Below are 27,715 nucleotides of genomic sequence, written 5' to 3' on the forward strand. Positions count from 1 at the left end.
CTAATCTTTCAAATATGCTGAAGGCTGGCAAGAACATTACTACTCATCACACACTGCTAGGTTTTCATTAAAGGCTTTCAAAAGCATATTTACTGAAAGGTGGCCAATGACACTGTAAATAAGTAGGCCATGTTAGAGACTGTATATGTTGGGTATATGACCAGTTGCCAATTTTTTTGTATACAGCCTTCCCAACCTCGTCCATTCAGATGTTTGGACTATGACTCCCTTCACCCCTGCCAGTCTGGTCAATGGTCAGGAACAATGAGAGTTATAGTCCAGGATATATGAAAGGTACCAGTTATGGAAGCTTGCACCCTGGTAATTTGTATTTTGCTTGCAGCCTATTTTTTTAGCTTCAGTGTCAGACCAGAAGCCCTATATACCAACAGACATTAAACCATCTTGCTCACTATTGTGCAACCTTTCCCCACACAGTCACCTCCCAAATTACTATAATCCTTTTTAGTTCTGTAACCAGTATTATTAGTACAATATTTTGCAATAAAATTGCATGTCCTTTCATTCTGAGCTCTCGACGGTTTTCTGAGTGCTAATTCTTCCATGTATTGTAGTACAGAATTTAAGGTAAAGGTAAAGGACCCCTGGATGGTTAAGTCCAGTCAAACTTGACTATGGGGTGCGGCCGAGGGAGCCGGTGTTTGCCTGCAGACAGCTTTCCGGGTCATGTGGCCAACATGACTAAACTGCTTCTGGAACAGTGGAACACCGTGATGGATGCCAGAGCACCTGAAAACGCCATTTACCTGCCCCCTGCAGCAGGTAATGGATATGGGACGCAGGTTATGGGACGCAGGTGGTGCTGTGGTCTAAACCACAGAGCCTAGGGCTTGCTGATCAGAAGGTCGGCAGTTTGAAGCCCTGCGACGGGGTGAGCTTCCCGTTGCTTGGTCTCTGTTCCTGCCAACCTAGCAGTTCGAAAGCATGTCAAAGTGCAAGTAGATAAATAGGTACCGCTCCGGCGGGAAGGTAAACGTTTCTGTGCAGTGCTCTGGTTCGCCGTTTCTGTGCGGTGCTCTGGTTCGCCAGAAGCAGCTTAGTCATGCTGGCCACATGACCCGGAAGCTGTATGCCGGCTCCCTTGGCCAATAAAGCGAGATGAGTGCCGCAACCCCAGAGTCGTCCGCGACTGGACCTAATGGTCAGGGGACCCTTTACCTTTACTGCAGCAGTACCTATTAATCTACTTGCACTGGCGTGCTTTTGAACTGCTACGTTGGCAGAAGCTGGGGCAGAGCAACGGGAGCTCAACCCGTTGCGTGGATTCGAACTGCCAACCTTCCAATCAGCAAGCCCAAGAGGCTCAGTAGTTTAGACTTACTATAAAATGCAATATCATATGGTGCACCATGACTCCGAACTGAAGATCTCATCACACATGTATGTACATATGTTTGTTCACCTACCAAACATATATACCACCCTGTGCTCAAAGGTCCCATGGCGTAAATACACAAAACTTAAAAGCAATAATATAAAAAACAGAACAATATAAATTTCATACAAATAAAACAGCAGCAGCAACAAAAACCCAACCCAATGTACCTCTCTCCCTTACCCAAAAGTCTGAGCAAAGAGGTGCACCTTCATAATGCAATGACAATGATGTTATGGTGAGATGCACACCAGAGGGAAAGTCATTCCACAGGCATGGGGCCACCACTGAGAAGGCCTGGCCACAAGTCCCATTGGGGTGTGGCACCACAAACAGGGCTTCCCCACAAATTATAAAACATGGGCAGGAAAATGTGAGAGGGATGTGGTTCTTTCAGATATTCACTTATTTACCATTAATTTGCATGAGGGTGAGCACCCATCGAGGGAATTTTGCCTCATTGGCTCCATCTGGTGGATGCTTAGGCAGCGACTATCACTTGGGCACTTGGTTTCGCAACCCACCATTTGGCTAGAAGGCCAGATCAAAGGAAGGTGTTATGGGGACCTGGCTTAGCATTGTGGTTTAATTCATCCATAGTTTACCTGGACTGGAGCGCTGGATGAGAGATGAGTCACATCTCCAATTCTGGCAGCAGCACGGGGGTCACTTGAGCTGATGAGGACAGGGGCACTAATTTCCATGGAATGCCTGTTATTCATGGCCTGAGAAGATTTGTGTGTCATACTGAGAGCAGTGAAGGAGTGGCGCTTCTTGGCATTCTTCTTGCCATCAATGTGCCTCTGAATGGCACTGACTGCTCCGGCACTGTTCAATGTACAGCACTGGACCGTGTTTACGGCCAGGTTAGTGTCAGCTGGCAAAGGGACATCACTGCCAGATGCGGAAGTTAGATTGGTCTTGTCCATCTCAATAAGGTGTTTAGCTGAGTCGTTGAGCTAAAAACGAAGAAATGAAAGAAGAAAAAAAAAGAAGGGAAAAGTGGGCATTACAGAACTGTATAGTTCCAGAGTTCAAATTCTGCACTCAGGATGACGGTTGTTCCGTTCTTCGCTTTTACAAGCCCCCAAAATAAACAGAACCATATGCTAAGTAGACATTCGGTGAAATCCAGTGCAGCCATCCTGCTTGTGGAGCGGATTATGAGCCAGTGGAGACGCCTGCTAGTGTGAGATAGGGAGGCAATGTTCTCTGGTTTCACCTTTGCCCTGCAGCCCCTCCTCACTTCACACCACTTTCCACACTCTTCTTATATTAGCAGATGCTTCTATGGACTCAAAGGCCGCTCCACAAATGGAATGTCAGCATTGCATGTCACCCTCTTTTTAAAATAAGCAGGCGAAAACACTAGAGTGGACAGTAGCGGTATAACCGAATGAAATGCTTTTTTTTTTTTTTTTTTTACAGATACGGCTGCAACAAGTCCCTCCCATGGGCAAAGCACACGAGAGCAATGCATGAAGCTAGCCTACTGATGGCTCTGTGAAATGCAAGAGTGTGGAATCCCAATGACAATTCAGAGATCTGCTGCGGAGCCAAGTCACATGCATTATTTATTCGTTCGTAGAAGGGCATTACAACATTGTAACCTCGTACAGTTCGGATTCTACGTTTCGCAAATTATATCTTCTTTAATAACAAACAGTAGAAGACTCCCTTTACTTTAAAATATAAAAAAAGACTCCAGTAGACTGCAACACTGGCAGGGTCTGTCAATGCATTACCTATAGGTGACAGTGCCTTCTATGGCAACCTGCAAAACGTACTAGTCAATATTCCCTCAAAAATCCACAGAGCACAATGCTCTTCTTGCCCAGTTCCTGCTTGTGGTGGCTTGGCCTCTACTACATCAAACACATCGCTTAAACATGCCCACATTTCACTGAATGCCAGGACTGGACACCCAGATGATCTTCCATTCAGAATGGAGGAGAGGTGCAAAGAGTTTCTCCGTGTGAGTGAGCATAGAAGTGATTGTTTTAAGTGCCTTTTTCCTACTGGCGAGGGCAGGGGCAGGGCATGCCTAAACTATTCTGTGTTCCTGCCTCTGTTCTAATTTGCAGATATGGCAGCCATTTTGTGACTGGTGTCCACAGCACTTACGGAAAATTCCAGGTATGCCCACAGGTCCACAAAAGTTGGCAACCTCCGTACTTCTGAATTAAACTGGGAGAGTGATGTTTTGCACACACGGGGCGAGCTTATGAAGTAAGTTCCATGCATGAATGCATGCCACCAGCTCACTGGATGCTCTCTTGAATGGTGCAAGGGTGGGGAACCTGCTGGAGTAATATAACACCAGCGTGTATTATCCTTTCTCAGAAGGCTGCATGTTGACTCGGGGTGACACACAAATCTGCATTCTTCCAAGCCTAAGAATGTGTATAGAAATGCTGAGCACTTCACTATTTCCTCATTCCCTGCTGTGGTGCGAGACTGACAGGTGAAAATGAACTGAACTCTCTTGGTTTCCAGCTGTGGCCACAGGGGCACCCTTAGGAAAAACACACCTGCATCTCTTGGGGATATTTCACACCTTCTTGGAAATGTGCTATAGCATAACAGTTATGGGCAATGCCTCCCCCCCCTTGAGGGTGCTCAAGCGTATGTAGTACAGGCGCCTCTTTTTGTTGTTGTTAAAAAGTGCAGCACTTACTGTACCAACTTTATGGTGAGTACCAGCACCTATTTTTCTGGGGGGGGGGAGCACTGGGCACGGAGCACTGCAAGGTGCTCTCAGGCTATGCTGCATGGTTGTGTGTGCCCTAGTACAAATGTCAGATCAGATGTAAGGCCCAAGCTGTGAACAGGCTGCATGACAGATGCATACATTGACCTGTGCTATGTACTCTGCAAATGGGTGCAGTGCAGCATCACATTACAGTGGTACCTCTGGTTGTGAACGGGATCCGTTCCGGAGGCCCGTTTGCAACATGAAAAGAGCACAACCCGCAGTGGCGCGTCTGCATGGCTTGCAATTTGGCGCTTCTGCACATGCGCGAGCGGCGAAACCCGGAAGTAACCCTTTCCGGTACTTCCAGGTTGCCACGGGACGTAACCTGAAAGAACGTAACACGTAGCGGACCTAACATGAGGTATGACTGTACTGCAAAAGGAAAACGAGCATATCCTGTAGATATTCCTCTATGACATGTTAGTTTTGTTTTCGGAGATCTGTTAGGTGGCAATGTACTCAAAGGGTTTTTCAACCGACCTGCAGTGTGAAGTAGTACACCCCTTTCCGCCACCTAAACCAGAGCTTTCTAAACTTTTCAAGTTGGTGACACACTTTTTAGACATGCATCACTTTGTGACACAGCAATTCAGTGTTACTTGCAAACCGGAGGTTAAACCAGCCTCTTTCCAGCCCCTGGAGAAGCGTGGGGTGCACTCGCATGACACATGTAGACACTGAAGCCGACACGCAGTTTGGAAAGCTCTGACCTGAACATTCAACCACCTTGTTTTGCTCTCTGCAATATAAATCTTTGTACTTCTTTCCAGCTCTCCCCAAGGTTTCCACCCCAACAAAACTACTCCCCTTTCCTCATAGAAGCTGGGCTTCAAACTGTTTTTGTTCCCCAAGGAACTAAACACTCGGCACGATCAGATCTGCTCCGCCAATGAGTAGCCGAAGCTTTATTTTGATAGGCACACTACAGTAACAATATAGAAGCTGTTGATATAACTATAGAACAGATTAGTACAATTTGTAACTCACCAAGCTAAACACAGCCCACGTCTGCCAGACAACCCTTCTGTTTTTGTAAAAACCTCGTGGGCCACTACACAATTCTGAAGACAGGCATCCTCTGAAAATAATTTCATATTTCCTCTGCCCCCTTAAAAGTGCAGGATGGGTTCTATATACGGATACTCGAACAACCTTCTCTAAGGCTGCAATCCTAAAGCAATGCTTACTTAGGAGTAAGCGCCATTGAACTAAATGTGCTACTTACAGAACATGCATAGGATTGCAATAGTATACTACAGTACAGTGGTACTTCAGGTTAAGTACTTAATTCGTTCCGGAGGTCCATACTTAACCTGAAACTGTTCTTAACCTGAAGCACCACTTTAGCTAATGGGGCCTCCTGCTGCTGCCGTGCTGCTGGAGCACGATTTCTGTTCTCATCCTGAAGCAAAGTTCTTAACCTGAAGTACTATTTCTGGGTTAGCGGAGTCTGTAACCTGAAGCATATGTAACCTGAAGCGTATGTAACCTGAGGTACCACTGTATACTATTGGCTGCTGTCCAATAGGAAAGGCAAAACTATCTAGGGGGAGAGTGGGTTCTGCTCTAGGCTGAGGTTCATACTTGCATGAACCCTACATCTCAGCTGCAAATACTTTCCTGGGGCTCACAATTGGCCCCCACTTGCTACTTTCTTCTGCTTGCCACTGCTATCTTTCCTTCTGCAGCTAACACAATGGGTAGGAGCAACTCCCAAATCAATACTCTTCTCCTTGAAGCCCCTATTTCCTCTCTCTCTCCTGGTGCAATCTCATTAGAGTCCTAAGAAAGTCATTTTCCTGGACCAAAAACAATCAATGACGCCAGAACAGAGAGGAGACAGTAGGAGGAGTCGCAGAAGAGAAGCCCTGCTCACTTTCCATTTGCACGGAGCCCCACAAGTTCTGTGCCTGTCTTTAGCTGGAGCTGTGTCTTTTCTTCCTTACCCCCCCCCCCAAAAAAAAGAAGTGAGGAGAGGAGCTTGTAGTCATAGCTTCTCTGAAGCCACGGAGCGGCTTTGAATGGGAATCAGTTCCCATTTTTCCCAGCAAATGCTTATGTATTCTTATAGAAGCTTGCCTTCGACTTTGGGTACTTTTGAGATATGTTTTTTTTTATAAAAAAAAAAAGATAGAGAGAAGCAGATAAGCACACTACAGCCAAGTTCCTACTATACCCAGCTTTGTATGTTTTAAATACATGAAGCCCACTCTGTGCAACTGATGAAATCACTGCCAATCGGAAGGAATAACGTTAAGCAACTCAAAACCAAGCAGGGAAAATGTCTACACCTGCAGTTCCAAAGTACAATAAGTGTTTTGCTTTTTTAAAAATCAATAAAATACACAGCATGTTTAGGTATCTATGATGCTCTTTGCCAGCAATGGGTAGTCTGTAGCCTATGGCCCTCTCCCTAATTTCATGTGGATGGGGGGGGGCAGGTGGTAGGGAAGGGGAGAGAGTTGGGGAAAACATGTATGTAGAGGAAGGGGCCAGAGAAGCTGGAAGGAGAGGGGTAAAGTCCTCTGCAACTGATCCATGCGCAGACCACTTAAGAGTGCACTTGAACATCAGGATGGCTTCAGAGGATTGGCAGGTAAATGCCCTGGACAACCTGTCAAAGTGGCTCTGAGGGACAGGGAAGTTTTCCAGTTAGTTTCAGTGCAATCCTATACATGTGTAAAGGTAAAGGTAAAGGTAAAGGTAAAGGTAAAGGTAAAGGGACCCCTGACCATTAGGTCCAGTCGTGACTGACTCTGGAGTTGCAGCGCTCATCTCGCTTTACTGGCCGAGGGAGCCGGTGTACAGCTTCCGGGTCATGTGGCCAGCATGACTAAGCTGCTTCTGGCAAACCAGAGCAGCGCACGGAAACGCCGTTTACCTTCCCGCCAGAGCAGTACCTATTTATCTACCTGCACTTTGACATGCTTTTGAACTGCTAGGTTGGCAGGAGGAGGGACTGAGTAACGGGAGCTCACCCCGTCACGGGAATTAGAACCGCCGACCTTCTGATCGGCAAACCCTAATGGTCAGGGGTCCCTTTACCTTTACCTTATTTTTCTTTTAGATCTTAATCTAGGTTAAGCTTGGTAAAGAGGCTTAAGATGTATGCTGGTTTGGTCTGAATTTCTGTAGGGTTGACTCCTCAGCTTACACATCTACAAATATTTGAACAAAGACTATTATGAAATTGATGGAAAGTTATGCAAGATCATCAAGAAAACAGTCTTTGTGTTTCGTGTTATTTTTGCCGTTTCTGTAGCAACAGCAGCAAATGATGGAAATGTAAGAGACGGCCGTAATTAATTTGATGTAGGCATAAAACAAAATATGTTTCTTTAAGGCCTCTTAAGGGCAGGGATGGGGAAGAACAGCAATTAATGAAAATTAATCTTGTGGGGAGGGGAAGCAACACTGTATTTGAACATTTCGGTGTCTGTACTTCCAAGAGTTCAAAACAGTACTGAAGAAGCTAAGAATAAAGAGGTTTTCCTAATGCCCCTATGAGAGAAATAATAATATCTGCAAACAATTTAGAAACTGGAATGTAAAGCTGCCCACAATGTTCTGTCCTGTGTGGTTTTAAGTAAAACTGAAACGCTTATGACTAAGTTTATAACAGTAATAATTTCTTTGGTACATTTCTATCACTTTCTTCCTCCAGGCAACTCAGCACAGTCTACAAAGGATTTGATCATCACAACAACCCTGTGACTAGGTCCAGATGAAAAAGCAACCTTCATAGCTAGTGATTTGAACCAGAGCCTCATTACCCAAGTCTTACACCCTAATACAAAAACAATTAGTGATAAATAGTGCTTCTTAGATTCTATCCTGTTGATTGTTCTCAGACATTACGAGTTCTACTCATTAGGGATCATATATTCATTACTTCAACAATGCAGTACGACTCTGAAAGCAGACAATATTGTTTGCGTACCCACTGACATATTGTTACAGATGCTGGGAGAAACCCTTTGTTAGGCTGAAGGTTTGCTAGCTCCAGGATGTTTGCACTTCGGTAAGCGAGTGCAAGATGGGTAGATTTGCTACCTGCCACAGAAGTGTTTGTTTACTCCAACAAGTTCTAAATGTTACAAAGACACCACAAGTCTCCACTCTACTGTATCATCCAAAGCAGGGATGTCCAACAGGTCGATTGCGATCTACTGGTCGATCCCTGCAAGGTTTTGCTCGATCGCTGGGCCCCTTCTGGCCCCACCCCGGCCTCCATTGTTGGAGAACAGAAGACTGAGTTTACAAACCGAGGCTGTCCTTCAGCAATCCTTCGGTGAGTTGCTGTTTCACTTTGACCCCCAAAATAATGCAAAAATGTTCCACAAAAGCTAAGCAACCCCTCCCTAAAAAAAGCTCAACAACTTTGACCTTCATTTTCCTCCCTGCTTGGCAAGTGGGAGGTGTGTAACATTTCACAGTCCTTTTTTAAAAACCTCCATAATCCACTTTTTACTTACAACCAATTAGGAAAGCATTACCCCGAGTTGAGCATTTCTTTCACCTCACTATTTATGAGCATGGCAAGATGCATACTGAAAAGGCAGAGGTCCATGTAGCTAATCATAGGAATCCTAAATAAATATAACGATAAATAATTGAACATAAATAACAAATCAAAAACATTTTTCAAAGAAGTGTAGGGCAAAAGAACATGAAACTAGGCTTACTTCCAAACTACAGCATTTTAGTGCTGTTGAAGCTCTGCTTCTCTGCAATTAAGTGAAAACAGAGATTCTACACAGCACTAATTAAAGTGTTTTGTTATCCAGCACTGCTCTACCTAATGGCTGCACTCCTATGTTTACTCATTTGTTCGGCAAAGATCCCCTGCAATGTGAAGTAAAAGCATCCTGTTTGTAGGTTCTGCCTGATTTATTGCTTCCTTCCAACACAACAGAGGGATCATTGATGAATGGTCTATTAGAAAGCCAGCTTTGGCTCCCCAGAGAAGTTGGGGGGTAAGACTGTAATTATTGCTTTCCTTGAATTGGTTTTCCTTTCCTTTCCATTATAGCAAAACAGGGCTATTTCACTCTAAAAGAAAGAAAATATGAACACATTCATGGTTTAAAACTCAAGGAAGTTGCGTTCCAAGTCGCATGGGCCCATTGCTGAACACACCAGAGAGGGAGCAGCCATACTTGATACACGTTGCCTGTTTGGTTCTGCCACACCAACAACCCCCAGTTCCTATTCATGAAGCTGTTGCCTGCGCTATCAACTGTGCACATGCAGCATCTGTTTCATTTGCATGCATCTCAGCTTAACTGTGGTGTGAATGTGCCTTATGTTTTCAAATGAGAAGGAAGCCGATTTGAGGGAAACACATCAAACAGCAGTCTTTCTCAAGCAACTACCCAATAGAGATGGATTGTGGTCAATGTCATGGGTATATAGCTTCAAAGACCAGCAGTGAGAGCACAGTCGAGCCAGAGTAAACAGCAATGTGTACATAACCTGCTGCGCACAGATATAGATATAGATATAGATATAGATATAGATATAGATATAGATATAGATGATATAGATATAGATGATATAGATATAGATATAGATATAGATATAGATATAGATATAGATATAGATATAGATATAGATAGGAGAATACCTAGTTTAGGGCAAGTACTCTTTGGTGAGAAAACCCCAGCAGAATTTTAAAACCACAAAATAAAGCATGGGAAATACAGGCTGTTACGCCTTTAAAATATGCCCTTGTGACTTCCAAATCTCCCCTCTTCCCCCAGCATAGGAGAAGACCACATGTTTGTAAGTAAACCATTTTTTTAAACTTACCAAACTCTTCAAAGGTCAGTTTCATGTGATCATATGATTTTCCATATCTCAGTCAGAAAACTTGCACAGGCAGCAAAACTTGGCTTAGTTACAGTGGTGGAAGTTCCTTAATTATTGGTATAGGAACTCAAGAGTGGTTTGTTGGACCCATGCAGCTAAGCTGAGGCAACCAGCTTAGCCTCTTCACACACTGATCTTCTCAGGTAGACTGGGGGAATAAAGGCTTAAGCATGTGGATTATATCAGGCTGATTAACTCACACAGCCAAGGCTAACACTTTAAGTCCCAACATTTGTTTTGTTCTATAGAGCCCAATCACACTCCTTTAGTGAAACTTATTAGGCAAGAGGAAGTATAGTGGTTGTGAAAGTGGGGAAATCTTTATTACTGTATTATTATTATTATTATTATTATTATTATTATTATTATTATTATTATAAGTTGCTGGTAGAAAATGAAAGATCCTAGCTATTAGAAACAGCACTTGCATGCTTTTAGCAGATAATGAATAGAGCTAATGTAGTGAGAGCTGGACCATAAAGAAGGCTGATCGCCAAAGAATTGATGCTTTTGAATTATGGTGCTGCAAGAAGATCAAACCGATCCATTCTTAAGGAAATCAGCCCTGAGTGCTCACTGGAAGGACAGATCCTGAAGCTGAGGCTCCAATACTTTGGCCACCTCATGAGAAGAGAAGACTCCCTGGAAAAGACCCTGATGTTGGGAAAGATTGAGGGCACAAGGAGAAGGGGACGACAGAGGACGAGATGGCTGGACAGTGTTCTCAAAGCCACCAACATGAGTTTGACCAAACTGCGGGAGGCAGTGGAAGACAGGAGTGCCTGGCATGCTCTGGTCCATGGGGTCACGAAGAGTCGGACACGACTAAACGAGTAAACAACAAAATGCAATTCTGAAAAAGTACGACTCTTGTATGTACAAGATTAAAAGAAAAAAGATTTTGTAAGCTGATACGGTGTATGAATTGTGCTTGTTCTGCTTTATAAACTGTTTCGTAGATGAAGGATTATTTTTGTACAAGAAACCCTGCATCTCGTGTGCCAACAGCTTAAATGCTTTTTATTAAATCTATAAATTATTCTGGACTTGTCCAGTGATTTTTTTTAGAAGTAATGTCCACTGGAGCACTGATGCATACAAAAGAGCTCTCCCAGCAGCAACAGCCTCCCTAATAATTTCAAGAGAGGAAGAAAATGCAATCCACATTCCTTCACAAATATGGTTCTGCTCCCTTAATGAAGGGAGAAGCCAAGCTATGCTGATCTCTGCACCGGGAAGAATATTTAGAATGTATCCCCACTACCAGGTGACTGATTAAACAAAACTCCAGATTCACTGTGTATCCACTTCACAGTATCCCTAAGAGAATACGGCATCTGTTTTATTCGCATATATATATATATATATATATATATATATATATAATCCTGAACTTTTTAAAAAAATTGGCCTCTCCTCTTCCTGCCAGCTATTTGGACAAATGGGACTCCCATGGAGATTCTACAAACAGCAAAAAATTGTTATGAAAAATTAAGTGCTACACAATAGCTCTCAACATTGATCACTGTATTGTTGTACAGTTGCTAATTTATGTCTGGGCAGGGACCGGCGAACACAGAGCACATTTTTTTCTAGAAATGGTTCATCCACCTTGGAAGACTGTCTCCCACAATCCCTGATGTGATTTCGAAGAAGATTTACCCTATGCAGACTTCTAAGTATCTAATGGCTGTTCACACAAGCATATAGGTTGCATTCAAGTGTAAATCAATGGGCTTAAGTGTGCTTAATTTCCTGTAGCAACAGATTAAAACAGACTTCTTCTTTTTTGCTCACCCAAAGCATGAAAGTTTAGGCCTATCCACTCCATACTCGAGGTGCATATATCCCTTCTGCTATAACGGCCTGCTAAAATATACCAAAGCTCATAAAGAGGGAGATACCGTATTTTTCGCTCGATAACACGCACCTGACCATAACACGCACATCGTTTTTAGAGGAGGAAAACAAGGGAAAAAACATTCTGAATGAAACAGTGGATGTATCATTTTTGTGCTTCATGCTGTGGCCACAGACATGTGATCTGATGGTGAATTTGGGGTGACCCAATGCAAAAATCCTGAGAATCCCTGTGGATCCATGCTTTGTAACCACGTTTTTGCACCATTGCAGCCCCAGGCAACAGTGGGTGTGTGATTTTGGGGGGGGCAGGCTGTAGCCATGGACATGCTATGTGCTCTGATGGTGAATTTGGGGTGACCCAATGCAAAGATCCTGAGGATCCATGTTTTGTAACCACGTTTTTGCACCATTGCAGCCCCAGGCAACAGTGGGTGCGTGATTTGGGGGGGGGGCAGGCTGTAGCCATGGACATGCTATGTGATCTGATGGTGAATTTGGGGTGACCCAATGCAAAGATCCTGAGGATCCATGTGGATCCATGCTTTTTAACCACATTTTTGCACCATTGCAGCCCCAGGCAACAGTGCGTGTGTGATTTTTGGGGGGCAGGCTGTAGCCATGGACATGCTATGTGATCTGATGGTGAATTTGGGGTGACCCAATGCAAAGATCCTGAGGATCCATGTGGATCCATGCTTTTTAACCACATTTTAAGTGGGGAAGGAAGGAAAAATACAGAATGGACAAGGAGCACGAGAGGGGTGTGCAGAGAAGCAGCTGGCTAAGAATGCAGGAGAGGGGTATAACGGGAGGGAGGAAAGGAAGGCAAAAGTTTTCCCTCACCTACCCACCCAAGCCAGCCAGCTCTCTCTCTCTCTCTCTCTCTCTCTCTCTCTCTCTCTCTCCCTCCCTCCTGCATGTTTTCAGCAGCACCGGAGCACAGAGACGACACTCTGCTTTCCCCTCTGCTTGCCTGGAGGGGAGGGGCTTTCCCTGCTCTTTGTTCCGTTTGAGCAAACACAGCAAGGAAACAGAGGAGGGTGGGCAGTAAGACCCTGAGGCAGAATGCAGGAAAGCAGCCACTTCCTCTTTTCAGGTTTCCCTTCTCCGAGACGCGCGATTTGATTTTTGCCTGATTTTTTTTGCCATTTGGCTCCAGGGACCACACATTCGCTCAATAACACGCACAGACATTTCCCCTTCCTTTTTAGGAGAAAAAATCTGCGTGTTATAGAGGGAAAAATACGGTAAGTTTATTCAGATGTTAGGGGGCATCCTACAGCAAGTTTAGGATGCAGTTAAGGATGCAACAGATCCCTGGCTGAGCCAGCATTAAGTCTCCAATTCTGGCTCAGCTGAAGATGTAACTTACTTATCATGGCTTAGCCAAAGATAAAGGTAAAGATAAAAGGACCCCTGACCATTAGGTCCAATCGTGGCCGACTCTGGGGTTGCGGCGCTCATCTCGCTTTATTGGCCGAGGGAGCCGACGTTTGTCCGCAGAGAGTTTTTCCAGGTCATGTGGCCAGCATAACTAAGCCACTTCTGGTGAACCAGAGCAGCGCACGGAAACGCCGTTTACCTTCCCACCAGAGCTGTACCTATTTATCTACTTGCACTTTGTGCTTTTGAACTGCTAGGTTGGCAGGAGAAGGGACCGAGCAACAGGAGCTCACCCTGTCGCGGGGATTTGAACCACCAACCTTCTGATTGGCAAGCCCTAGGCTCTGTGGTTTAACCCACAGCGCCACCCGCGTCCCTTAGCCAAAGATACACCAGTGTAATTTGCTGATGCTGGCTAAGCTGGGGCTCAGTTAACTGTGCTGAGGATGGTGTAAGTACCCCCCAAAGGGGTGTTCTGGGGAGGTGGCAGGGGTGGGATTGGTCAGGTGGACTTAAGGTGGACCCTAACTCTGTTCAGCTCAGTCTGTGACCTGGAAAAAGCCTAGTGTAAGTCCAGCTCTATTATAAACCCATGCTTTCCACCAATTTCTTGTGTAGAAGATTGCTCCCATCTTGGCAGTGATTAATGCACCCTTGAATAGTTGTAGAGATTCTAACTGAACCATTATTCCCCCCTTTTCAGTATTCCCCCCTTTTTTGCAACATTCAAGGAACACTTATTTAGCAGCAGAGTTTAAACAGTATCTTTATTACTTGCCAGCAAGCGTTATTTGTTTCCAAGATTTGCGAAGGTTAAAAGGAATGCTGTGCATTAGAATAGGGTGTGCTTAGAACAGCATGTCATCATGAGCTTGCAAAATGAAAACAAATGATGCATGCAGCAACAATAAGTATTAATCTCTGGCTAGTGGACTGGGAATTCTTCTCTCCCCAGCAACTAAAGTATTTGGATAGAAAACGTTAACACTTGTATCTGAGCCAAAAAAATCCTTGCGGGTGGGAGGGAATCTTCCATGTTCATAACCGTTATCAGGAATGTTACATGCTCTGAATGCAGAGTATTAAAAAGACACATTTAATTCCAAATTTGACAGTTTGGAGTCATGGTAGGGCTGGAATCCTTGCGTAGACGTTTTAATCCCTTCACCTCATAACTCCACATCAAACCACATCCTGTCTCTTCCTCGGCTGTGAGTTGCTGACAAGGAAGACAATCTAGTTCTGTTAAAGGCTCCCTAACGGAGCCCAATGATACATGTTCTACTTTCTTATTTATAGAGTTATTCTGTCAGAATTTCAGTTGTGGGTGCCAAGCTCTACAGCAGTCAGAATGCCATTTGCCCCATTTAGTGGGAGGCAAATTTGCCACACCTCTCCTCCCCGGGAAGAAGAGCGGAGAGGATATCTCCCTAAGGAAAGACATTATGACCTGAGAGTGATTTTACCCAATGGGAAGAGGTGGTTACAGGCCATTTAAGCTTTTTCTGCCCCACATGCTTCTCTCTTCTTTATTCAGCACCCACCCTTTAGTAGTGTGGGCCTACAGGCTAATTGTCTGTTTCCAGGGGTTGAGGGGGAGACCCTAATTGGCTCCAGGTCTTCTCTTTTTTGTCTACTCCACACTGTTGGGCAATGTTTGTTGGAGTGGTGTTACTCTAATTTGGCTAGTTGGAATGTAGTCTGGGAAGGTGGGAAGATTTCAGAAAGAATGGAAAGCTTTTACCTGAGGGTCGTGGGTGTCCCCTAGTCATTGTTGTCAGGCATGGCCTGTGGGTGCTGGGAGGTGCCCTTTGGCCTGACAGACACATTGGGGTGAGCACTGGCCAACGGGGCCACAGTGTGCCTGTTGGGATCTTACACCCAAGGTCCATGCAACGGGGAGGGAGGAATCTTAGGAAACTTTGCACAATGTGTGGTTGTTAACTTGCCCAGGTGATGGGGGTAGAAATTAACCCCTCCCATCTATTAATGAAACCTGCCCAGACTTTATCTGATTTGGTTACATTGGGTGAATCTGACTAATTTGTTTTGCATATCCTCAAGTTGTTAAATTTAATAACTATATAACTTATTTATCCACATTTGGTTGTCTTCTTCCTGGTGTGCTGGCAGTGGACAATCTAGGAATTTTAACTTTGAGTCTGCATTTCCTCGGTTGCATGGTGGTTGTGATCACAATGGAGCAAAATGGAAGGAGAAGCAGCAGCAGCGGTGGTGGAGGAAAAGCAGGAGTGACTTTCATTCATTCTGTTGCCAGTATAGGGAAAATGTGGGAGCCAATTGTTGCTTTCTGAGGTGTGATGACTTACTGGCCATTAATTAATGCCAGCCATGACAGAACAAATCATAATACAAGCACACACTGAAGAAGATGGAAAAGCAGAAGCGACTTGCCAATTGGGAATCCTAGCTCTGTAAATCACTGTGGTGAGCAGGTACCTGCACCGATTTAGATAATGGGATTAATGTAACAACACACCACATTGCAAGGCAGGTGGGTAGAGGGAGGATTTGAAATTGACTAATGGAGAATTGGCAGTCTTGTATATACTTGTCGACTGAAGTCCCATTCCCTTGCAGCCCTATTGAATGTCAGGTGTGACAAAACCTTGTTTCTTCCCACAGGTACCGATAATTGGATAAATATTCTTGTCCCTTTGTAAACTTTGGGTTTGCACATTCTGCCTACTTAGGAGCCAATTTGCATGAAAACAGATTCAAAGCTTAGTTTCATTGAGATCATTCTTCCCAGAGTACCTCTTCAAATGCAAACACATTGGCCGTCATCCTTCCAAAGGATGCCTGACTACTCATGTCTAGGAAGCCCTTACAAAGGATTGCTTTTGGATCTTAGGCTGAGGGTCACAGGTTCTGCACCCCTACATTAATGCCCCATATTTCTCGTTGTTCTACCTTGTTACAAAGTCCAGAAGAGTTCAGCTATACCTCACCTGTTGGAGAGATGCAACATTAATACAGTGGTACCTCGGGTTAAATACTTAATTCGTTTCGGAGGTCCCTTCTTAACCTGAAACTGTTCTTAACCTGAAGCACCACTTTAGCTAATGGGGCCTCCCGCTGCCACCGCGCCATGGAGCACGAGCATGAAGCAAAGTTCTTAACCCGAGGTACTATTTCCCAACACACACACACTGGAGAAGGAGAAGGGAACGACAGAGGACGAGATGGTTGGACAGTGTTCTCAAAGCTACAAACATGAGTCTGACCAAACTGCAGGAGGCAGTGGAAGACAGGAGTGCCTGGTGTGCTCTGGTCCATGGGGTCACGAAGAGTCGGACACGACTAAATGACTAAACAACAACAACAACTATTTCTGGGTTGGCGGAGTCTGTAACCTGAAGCATATGTAACCCAAGGTACCACTGTATTTTGAATGTTGGGGACATTTAAAATATTAAGTTATAGATTTTAGTGATGCAGAAAAGTAGGAAATCTAAGATACTCCTTTTCCCCCTTCTCCCTCCTCATTGCATGGCATTCAAAGCTTTCAGTAGGTGTTAGGACACAGGGCAAATTGGTTATTACCACATAAACGGGGGTTAGAGAGCAACTGTGTGGCGAGGAGCCTCTTGTACTTGCAGGTGTTCCCTGCACAGTTCAGAAACTAAAAATAAAAATAAAAGCGCAGAGCCTCCATGTGTGGAAAAGTCTCCCTGCTTCACAAAGCTGCTCTCTAACTCCTGGAGAACAACGAGGAAGGCAATGAAGAGGAAGAATTGGGGCTTATATAGACTTACTTTTCGCTCTGCTCTTTCCAGGCACAGAACCGTGCTTAAAAGCTCTGTGCCTGAGTGGTTTGGGGCTCCTTTTTGCCCCGCCAAAAAACTACTCTTTAATGCTCAATCAGAGCAAACATCAATCCAGGTTTTCCATGGACTGGCCCTGTCCCCGTGGCTCCCAGCATGCAGATTAAGAACCAGGAGCAGCTGGCACAGTGAGATGGCATTGCACTAACCAGGGCATTGTGGGAGTGGGTGGTGGCAAAGGCACAGGCAGTCTGATGCTCCTATGCAGCCCGGATCTTGCTGCTGCCTGCAGGGGGACTATTGGGAGGGTGGCTCTGTGCCCGCGACCAGCGGCTCCTACTGCTCCTGCTAAGGGTGCTTTGTTGTCTTAGATCTGTGTCTCCCCAATTCACACTTGTCTGCCCTACAACCCTGTGGATAGCTCAGTTGGTACAGTGTAAGACTCTTAAATCTCAGGGTTGTGGGTTCAAGTCCCACCATTGGGTAAAAGTTTCCTGCATTGCAGGGGGTTGGACTAGATGACCCTTGTGGTCCCTTCCAACTCTATGATTCTATAAGAAAGTGACAAACTCTGTTATCTTTTCTTTTTTGTCTCAGGACATCTCTTCAGGAAAGAGAGGCTGACAGTACAGGAGGGCTAAGGATAAGAGTCTGGAGAAAAATGTGCCCTGAAAAAAATCTCTCTATTTCCCAGATGTGAGTCTGCACACATCTTGCTTCAAAATGCTAAAAGTACCACTAAAGACTGAGGCCTTATGATCATGATTGCATTAGTCAGTGTCAAAATGAGTTAAGATGGGTAGCAGACCTTATGCCTTCAGTTCCCAGAATGTTTTTGACTGCAAATTCCTCTCAAGATTGTTTTACACTAGTAATAAGTTTAGTCCTGGTGCACTGAATGAATATAAACGCAGCAGCTAAGGGAATCCCACTGTGTATCATTTAATCAGATAATCTGCCTGCATCTAACATCAGGAGAAGGGAACATCACCAGCCATTAAGCTTCCATAAGCAGTTGATGTTTCAACAGCAGTTACTAAATCCTTATTTTAAAATTATACCTCTTGTCAGTTGAGGAATTTATTCTCACAGTGCTTTACTTAAGATTGGCTACTCCTGCAGTTAATAATCATACAGCTGGTAAACTACTTTTTTCTCTCCTTCCTGGCTTTTTGGAGAGGTCTGTGACACTGGAAAAGCCGTATTTCTGAGGGATTGGCCCATTATGGACATGACCCTCATTTTGGTACAACCAGCATAAATCAGAAATGGTAGTAGTGGTTCAAGTCAGAAACAGGCCCATAACAGAGTGGTCATAGAATCCTTTTGTACTGAAATGTGCTTTTTCATAGAATTGTAGAGTTGGAAGGGATTCCAAGGGTTGATTAGTCCAATCTCCTGCAATGCAGTAATCTTTCACCCAACATGGGGCTTGAACCCATGGACCTGAGATTAAGAGTCTCATAATCTACTGACTAGGGATGCGGGTGGCGCTGTGGGTTAAACCACAGAGTTTAGGACTTGCCGATCAGTAGGTCGGCAGTTCGAATCCCCGTGACAGGGTGAGCTCCCGCTGCTCGGTCCCTGCTCCTGCCAACCTAGCAGTTTGAAAGCACGTCAAAGTGCAAGTAGATAAATAGGTACCGCTCCGGCGGGAAGGTAAACGGCATTTCCGTGCGCTGCTCTAGTTTGCCAGAAGCGGCTTAGTCATGCTGGCCACATGACCCGGAAGCTGTACGCCGGCTCCCTCGGCCAATAAAGCGAGATGAGCACCGCAACCCCAGAGTCGGTCACGACTGGACCTAATGGTCAGGGTTCCCTTTACCTAATCTACTGACTGAGCTATGTTGCAGCTTCAGCTCCCGTCAGCCCCAGCCAGGCCAAGGGTCAAGAATGATGACATCTAGAGGCCCACACACTCCCTACCGATGCTTTGCACGGATGTGTGCGCTCATGCACACTTCCTCCAGGCAAGCTGTACAAACAAGCTGTCCATACCACCGGTTTTACACTGAATATGTTACAAAATGAATTTCCTTGAACATTAACTTGCATCCTTTGTTTTGGGGTGGGGGGGGAGTGGTGGGAACCACCACAGAAAACTGAAAGATGCGAGGCATTAAACATTCCTCACTCAAATACCATTAAGCTATAATTCCGCACTGTTGCGAGCCTACAGTGAAGGGTTGAAGAGTAAAGGCAGAGAGCTGCAAGGAGCCTCAGAGGTCATCCATCCAAGTCCCTGTAGGATTTACTTGACTGAAGCCACACCCACCAGATGCTCATTTGGGCTCCATGCCTGTGTGATCTTGGCAACATGAAGCAGCCAATCCATATGGTCAGGACTGCATGCTACAGCAGTAATGTCTGCAAGCCAGAACAACATGGTTTGGATGAATTGTGTTGGTAGTTCCCATACCAAAACTGCATTTCAATTATTTCATTGTAATATATACTATAGGTAACATCTCCAGTTATTTTATGAGAATGATAATACGTAATATGGATGCATGAAGGATGTTTGTGTGTTTTTTTTTGTAGCATCCATATGATGTGTTGGCATTCCTACCCTCTCTTAATATGGAATTACCGTTCAGAAAAAAAGAAAAATCTGGTAAGTTAAAGCAAATGGTTGCCAACGACTTGTTTGCAATATCATATTATAATATGAAACCCCCATCTAGAAGCCTAATTTGATATAGTCAATATTCCTTACACATCATAGGAATGCATCCTTCTGGGAATCAATCACATAACTTGGCCAAACCATGTCATCACTAGCTGCATACATTACCAAGCCAAGTAGAAATCCCAGTTGTGTGACAATGGGTTGCCACAGGCTCCTGCACCATCGAGAAACTTCAACTGGGCCATGCCTTCCACTTGTGTTCCTGATATGTAAGCAAACAGTTCCTAGGCAACAGCATTTCTAATAACCCATAAAATTAGAGGACTAGCTTGGCTAGCAAGAATTCTAGTATTGCACAGAAGCCACCAGTTGGTTCAGGAGATGATTAAACTGTATGTGAGAGACTCGTGCAAATGGAAGGCAATGGGTTAATTTGGGGGCAACATGCATTTCCATTCTACAGTGGCTGCAAATCAAACCAAGTTTTTGCTGTGATTGTAGTCTCCCATTTCCCACATGTATCAACTGAGATTAAGCTATAAATACTATAAACAGAAAAGCCTCTGACAATTTTCATGAGCGTACTGGCTGCATGGATTTCAGTTACAATGAGCAATATTTTCTTTTTTCAGCAGAGGATCGATATGAGAGCTCCATTATAATTCGATGCTTTGCCCCCCCTCCAAAACACACACACACACACAAAAACACCCTAAGGGCTTTGCATTTCACTTTTTTTTTCCTTTTAAAAACGCCAATATTACAGTAAACAGCTTTGTTTCTCAGTAATCAACCACATGACAATCTGATCTTACCTCTACATAGAGGATAGGAAATATTCCAATCTTATCTCCCAGCATTCCTTCTGCCCAATTATCATCTACTCTCCTGATGACAGTCAAAATTTCATCCTAAAAGAAATGACAGAGATCACAACATAATATACAAATAGGCAGATTTTCACACTTTGTTTCTATGAGGGGGAGAATGTGCCCTATAAATCACCCACAAAGCAAAACAGAAGAAAGCACTCCAAGTAGCAACCAAGTCTTCCATAAAGGGAAGTCATGGCTAGTTATACTTTTCAACCTACTTTTCCAGCTGTTAATGCAATGGGAAGACCATAGACCAATTATTAGCATTACAGTGGTACCTCGGGTTAAGTACTTAATTCGTTCTGGAGGTCCGTTCTTAACCTGAAACTGTTCTTAAGCTGAAGCACCACTTTAGCTAATGGGGCCTCCTGCTGCTGCCAGCACGATTTCTGTTCTCATCCTGAAGCAAAGTTCTTAACCCGAGGTAATATTTCTGGGTTAGCGGAGTCTGTAACCTGAAGCGTATGTAACCCGAGGTACCACTGTATTTAGCCGCTGTAAAATAGGAACAGGAATTTCTGTAAGATATACAATATTAGTCTCCTTAACGTGTTTGTTTATTTAAAACAATTTATATACCGCTCAAAGAGGTTTGTAACAATATGTTTGTAGAGTTTTCTAGCAGGGATAGAGATACCTCCAGGTATAGGGCGGTATATAAATTCAATCAATCAATCGAATTACCAAACACCATGAACATCAGCCAGTATGGCCATTAGCCAAGGATAATGGGAGGGTGTGGTCCAACTGCAACTGGAGGGTCATAGGTTCTCCCTCCTTGCCATTTATTTTATTGAATGTTGGTGATGTGTCTCACTTGACAGAAAAAGAATGGATCACCATGTACACCAACCAAGGGGTTAATGTAGTGGTGGGGAACCTGTGACTCTCCAGACATTCATTCATTCATTCATTCATTCATTCATTCTTTTATTTATTTACTGCCCTTCATTTGAGGATCATGGGACGCTTTACAATATAAAAACACAAAAAAATGCATAACATAGTAACAAACAAACACCACAGTTTAAAAGGCCATATATTGTTTAATTAGCCAAAGGCCTGGGAGAAGAGGAATGCTTTTGCCTGGCACCTAAAGATGTACAATGGTACCTCGGGTTAAGTACTTAATTCGTTCTGGAGGTCTGTTCTTAACCTGAAACTGTTCTTAACCTGAAGCACCAGTTTAGCTAATGGGGCCTCCTGCTGCTGCTGCGCCGCCGGAGCACGATTTCTGTTCTCATCCTGAAGCAAAGTTCTTAACCCGAGGTAATATTTCTGGGTTAGCGGAGTCTGTAACCTGAAGCGTATGTAACCTGAGGTACCACTGTATAATGAAGGCGCCGGGCGAACCTCCCCGGGAGAGCATTCCACAAACGGGGAGCCATTGCAGAAAGGGATGGAAGGAGGGAGGAAAGTACAAACTTGCAGAAATTATTGCCCCCCCCCGAAGGGACCAGGGCTCCATAGAGTTGGCATCTATGAAAGGAACCATATGCCAGGTTATACATGAAGCAAGAGCACTGTAACTTGATCCTGCACCAATACTACAGTTTCTAGTATGAACAAATACTTTCCAACTACTTGAAAGTGTAAAAGAATTACATTATATAAATAATCTATATCTAAATATCCCTGTTATTACCATATTTTTCGCTCTATAAGACGCACCAGACCACAAGACGCACCTAGTTTTTGGAGGAGGAAAACAAGAAAAAAAATATTCTGAATCTCAGAAGCCAGAACAGCATGAGGGATCGCTAGGCAGTGAAAGCAGCAATCCCTCTTGCTGTTCTGGCTTCTGGGATAGCTGCGCAGCCTGCATTCGCTCCATAAGACGCACACACATTTCCCCTTACTTTTTAGGAGGGAAAAAGTGAGTCTTATAGAGCAAAAAATATGGTACTTGTTTCCCAAGATAAAAATGAATTTGTGGCTGCATACACTCCACACATTTCAATAACACAGCTCCCCGCCCACCAGAATCCTGAGAACTGTAGTTTAGCCCTCACAAAGCTATGATTTTCATCACCCTTAACATACTGGATCCCAGGATTCCTTGGGCGAAAGTCATGTGCTTTAAACGCATGATGTGCAAGCAGCCTGCAGATCAGGAAATAGAAAACTGAAATCTATAAGAATATATTGGTTCAAAGTGTTGACCCAAAATCTCTTTCCACTTGTTACATTTGTTTAGTTCATGCAGTCTTTCAGAAGACTGTACTCTGATGACTGAATATATTGAAAAAGGGAGACACATTTCCCGGTTTATTTCCCTCCCACCCCTTCAAAGGCCACCGACTAAGCTGTACCTGCCCAAATCCTACTTTCACTGCAGCTGCGGAATTTGCATATATGCCTGGAGAGAAGTCAGTGGGATGACACTCACTGGAGAAAAGCACAGCTGTTGCCAGGGTTGTAAGATTGATTTGAGCATCACATTGAGAAATTCTATGGATCACTCCATGTCCTTTTCTGACTGAGAGCAGATTTGAATGTCACATTATATGTGCAAACAGCAGATGTGAGAACATTTGTCTCTGTACTTCCCCACTAATAAAGTAACATGCAAATTATTGATTTATGGGTCTCCAAGCTATGTGCAATTCACACTCACAGAAACTAAAAATCTGCATCTGTCAATCCATATTTGATACTGTGGAGCATTCCAAAGAAAAGCACAGGTTTTTACCAAACTCCTTCCTAGAAAATTCAGCACAATCCTGACCCCCACCCTTTAACTTTGCAACATCCCCTTATTTTGCAAATGTGATGATTTGGCACAATCTGTTCTGGTTCTGCTACTCATGGACAGGGACATGGAGCACTGAACGTAGGGCAGTACCACCCTAACCACTGGGAATCTTTCTCAGCCTTCTGTCTAGCTTCTGAGATCACAGCAGGGGTTGCCCACAAAATTTCAAGCACATATTTATAGCTGTTCCAAGTGCTAGAAAAGTCAAAATATCGAAGGAAGACGAAGATTCTCGGGAAGCCAGAACGCTTGCCCAATGCCACATTTTGTGTTTGTTGTGGAATTACAGCACACGCCCATCCCATCCCTGACTGTGATCCACAGGTTCCCAGAGTTTATCTCAAGCCATGGGTTGATTTCTGTCCATCCTGACTGGCTCTTTATGTTCATTTTTACTTTTAAAAAAGATTAGACAAATTCATGAAGAATATGTCTATTTGTTAACATGCGTCGTTGGTCACGTATACACACAACGAAGTGTAGACGTGTATCCAATCAATGTACCTTATAATATCTTCAGCTCAGAGTCATGGCATGTCAGAGGAAGAGTTACACTGATATGAGACAGAATTACAATCAGGCGACACATGAAAGTTTGCATGAAAACAACAAATGACCACAAAATATGGAAGTCTAACAAGGATGCATGGTCAGTAGAAGGAAATATCAGTACTGTGCAGACAGAGGGTAGCTTGGACCAATAGCTGTTTTAGTATACCCAGTAGAGCCAGTGTGGTGTAGTGGTTAAGAGCGGTGGACTCGTAATCTGGTGAACCGGGTTCGCTTCCCCGCTCCTCCACATGCAGCTGCTGGGTGACCTTGGGCTAGTCGCACTTCTCTGAAGTCTCTCAACCCCACTCACCTCACAGAGTGTTTGTTGTGGGGGAGGAAGGGAAAGGAGAATGTTAGCCGCTTTGAGACTCCTTCGGGTTGTGATAAAGCGGGATATCAAATCCAAATTATTCTTCTTCTTCTAGTTATATAGTAGTTATACAGAGAGGGAGAGAGACAAGGGAATTACTGTTGCCAAGTAAGAAGAGAGAAGGGCACTGGGGATCTGGCAAGCTGCATGACAGACCTTGATGTAACAGGGTGAACCTGTGTTGAGATATAAGTGGCATGGGATTTGGGCAATGTGAGTGGCAGGATAGAGAGTTCGGACAGGCTACTAGGGAAGTTACAGAGGAAGACTGAAAGCACATATTTTTGCCAGTTCCAGAGAGAACCAACGCGGGCAAGTCTTTTAGGCTCCCTTGTGTCCTAGATGGTGAAGGCTCCAAAGAAACACAAAATTGCCTCCTCCCCAAACCCTGCTAATTGGTGAACAAAAGAGATGTCTTGAAGGAAAAGCACAAGGCTGGGGAATCCGTCAGGTTCCCAACTAAAGAAACAAAACAACAAAGGGTTGGGAACACTGGGGGAGAAAGAGAGAGTCCCTATTTGCATGTGGTCTGCCTAGTGGAGTGAGTGCGAGATACAAACCACCCAAAGACCCCTTCCGTCCACTTCAGGAAAATCCACATGTTTACCTGTGTTTAGTCTACAGACCTAATGAAGTGTATCTTTTCTTCACTACTTGCTAACCCACACAGCATATTGATTTCCATACAGCAAAAGATGGGAAACTTGTTATTTCAAACGCACCTTCCATTGTTTTGCAGTGACACTTTATGTTCTTTCTTCTGTTTATTGTAGCCAAAAGGCTTCAGAATTAGTCTCTCTCTGACAATCTCCTCCCAAAGGTATTGTTAAGATGAGCAATTCCATTTTATAACTACTGCCAGAAGCTATGCCGAAGATCCATAATTTCAATCAAGATTGATTTACAAAAGAAAAGGTGGGATCATCTCTTCGTTGGGTGGTGGGGGGGATACATGAAATTATGTCTCAAACCCAGATATACCACATGGCATGGCATGAATTAAGGTCATTTTATTGAGAAAGCACAACCAAAATGATTAATGGAAAAATTTGAATGACGGCAGAATGGCATCACAGCATGCAGTGTTCTGCTGTCACTATTGTCAATATTTGCCAGCTGGTAATAAATGCTTGCGCCCATTTATAGCCATACAAAAAGAAAACATTCTTTTCAGGATTGATTGCTAAGGATATAATGCTGGTATTCTCATTGTGCACAGTTATTACCAATAGAAAAATAATTCTAGCTTGATAAAGTGGGGATTCAGGGTGGCATTCAGCATAATAATAGTTGAATACTATGCATGGTCATTCACTCCCCTTTCTCCCAGCTCTAAAATTGATCACTTGCACAACAGGCCTCCTATATATTATATTAAGTGAGTTAGTTCTAACTTTAATTGTTAAGTAATGCTCTGAACTGTGAATGAGAAATCAGTGTTAGGAGTGCATGCCTGGCCATGCCATTTGTTACCAGTCAGAAATGCGGATGGCACTGTGGGTTAAACCACAGAGCCTAGGACTTGCCGATCAGAAGGTCGGCGGTTCGAATCTCCGCGATGGGGTGAGCTCCCGTTGCTTGGCCCCTGCTCCTGCCAACCTAGCAGTTCGAAAGCACGTCAAAGTGCAAGTAGATAAATAGGTACCGCTCCGGTGGGAAGGTAAACGGTGTTTCCGTGCGCTGCTCTGGTGCGCCAGAAGCGGCTTAGTCCTGCTGGCCACATGACCCGGAAGCTGTACGCCGGCTCCCTTGGCCAATAAAGCGAGATGAGCGCTGCAACCCCAGAGTAGGCCACGACTGGCCCTAATGGTCAGGGGTCCCTTTACCTTTACCTTAAAAGTTCAGAAAGGCCTGGGAAATATCTCTTTATGAGAATGTATAGGAAAGGAATGGGGCACCTGTGGTTTTCCAGATATCGTTTGATAGCCCTAGGCAGCAGAGTCAACAGCTAGGGATGGTCAGACAACATATGGAGAGTCACGTGAGAGGTGCATTTTGCATGGTGCTTATGCTTGCTTTTACAATATTTCCCCAATTGCTGCTATACAGACAAACCAGCTATGCCACAGGGGAATACAAGCTCGTGCTCTTCAATTGAGTCATTGCCTGTTATCATGTTCCAGGCCATCTCTTCCTCGATCCTTTCTTTTTGGGGGGTGGGGGAAATGAGGAAGGAGACTCTACATATACTCAGAGGTGATCTGAAGAAGCAGGATTTTTAAAAACAAAAGCTGATAACGAGAGCTAGGAAGCATTTTTTAATTCAAAGGTCAACAGATTGCTATTTGCTTAATTACTGGAATAATAATAATAATAATACAATAATAATTTATTATTTGTACCCTGCCCATCTGACTGGGTCTCCTTAGCCACTCTGGGCGGCTTCCAACAAAGATTAAAAATGCATTAAAATGTCACACATTAAAAATTTCCCTCAACAGGGCTGCCTTCAGATGTCTTCTAAATGTCAGGTAGTTGTTTACCTCTTTGACATCTGATGGGAGGGTGTTCCACAGGGCGGGCGCCACTACTGAGAAGGCCCTGTGTAGCTTTGCTTTGTAGCTTTTTTATGTTGTGGGGGACAACATAGAAACATGGCAAATGGGGATGGGAAAGAAAATCTGGAGCTGCAGTGACTAGGAGGCGGCTTCTGAGTTTCTGAATTGGAAGGGCTGACCTGAATCCCACTGTAAAATAAATAGTTGCATCAACACACCACATTATTTTATAGTAATATGTTTCGCTAGTGAATTTGAAAGACTGGACCCTGGAATGCATTCATTAATGTAGTCACTACTAAATATCCCACACAACGCTTTAAGTGAATCTGATTGTGATTTAACAGAAGGCCAAACACTCCTCATACTGTTCTTATTTATGCAGGGTTTGACACATGCAACCCTACAGACTTCACTGCAGAGTCATTAATGGAAATGAGATTGAAATCCAGCCCAGGGTCTCCAGGATGCATTCCCAGCCACATCAAAACGAAAACGTGAAGCCTAAAATTCCTCTGACTGACAGAACCATATCAGTAACAACTCAGAGCTTGTGCCATTCACGGAGGAGCTGAGCTAACTGACTTCAGCAGTGTGTGGGATCTGAAATCCATCTAAACAGGAAGAGCTTCATCAGCAAGGTGACAGCTACAATTAGCATAGAAAAGCCTGATGAAATAAAGACAGAGTGAAGTCCCAAGATGAGAAATAGATTATCCGGCTGTCAGAGAAGACAGGAGACAAAAACACAGTTACTAGGGTGACAGGGTGCATTGTAGGAAAGAAGCTGTAGGAATAATAATAAAAGAAATTCTGTGGAGAAGCAATCAAAGTCCCCGAGGCAAAACAAAGCAGCAACTGGTAAAGGAGGATGGCAACACGATCAAAGATGGATGAGGAAGCTGTTATAAATGCTTACTTGGAGGGGAAAACTTTGTATTTGAAAATGACACCACATATACACAAAGGAGTAGGACAGC

General features: G+C 44.1%; 1 protein-coding gene and 1 long non-coding RNA gene across 3 annotated transcripts in view; one reads left to right on the forward strand and one right to left on the reverse strand.

Moving 5' to 3' along the window:
• Positions 1 to 27,715, reverse strand: part of SH3RF3 (SH3 domain containing ring finger 3) — a 196,160-nt gene that overhangs the window by 42,531 nt on the left and 125,914 nt on the right. Inside the window, exons 3-4 of one of the 2 annotated variants that reach the window (XM_083610587.1) lie at positions 20,501 to 20,596; positions 2,002 to 2,355 (exon numbers count right to left, since the gene is read on the reverse strand). In XM_083610587.1, coding sequence (XP_083466713.1) covers positions 2,002 to 2,355; positions 20,501 to 20,596 — 450 coding nt within the window. The remainder of the gene's footprint in view (positions 1 to 2,001; positions 2,356 to 20,500; positions 20,597 to 27,715) is intronic. The other variant, XM_083610588.1, reaches the window with a different exon arrangement.
• On the forward strand, positions 14,866 to 27,202 carry LOC310761309. Its single transcript, XR_014547366.1, has 3 exons — positions 14,866 to 15,724; positions 17,654 to 17,752; positions 27,121 to 27,202. It is a non-coding gene; the product is annotated as an uncharacterized lncRNA (long non-coding RNA).

This window comes from Podarcis filfolensis (assembly GCF_964270895.1).
Source record: "Podarcis filfolensis genome assembly, chromosome: 4".
Taxonomy (NCBI): Eukaryota; Metazoa; Chordata; class Lepidosauria; order Squamata; family Lacertidae; genus Podarcis; species Podarcis filfolensis.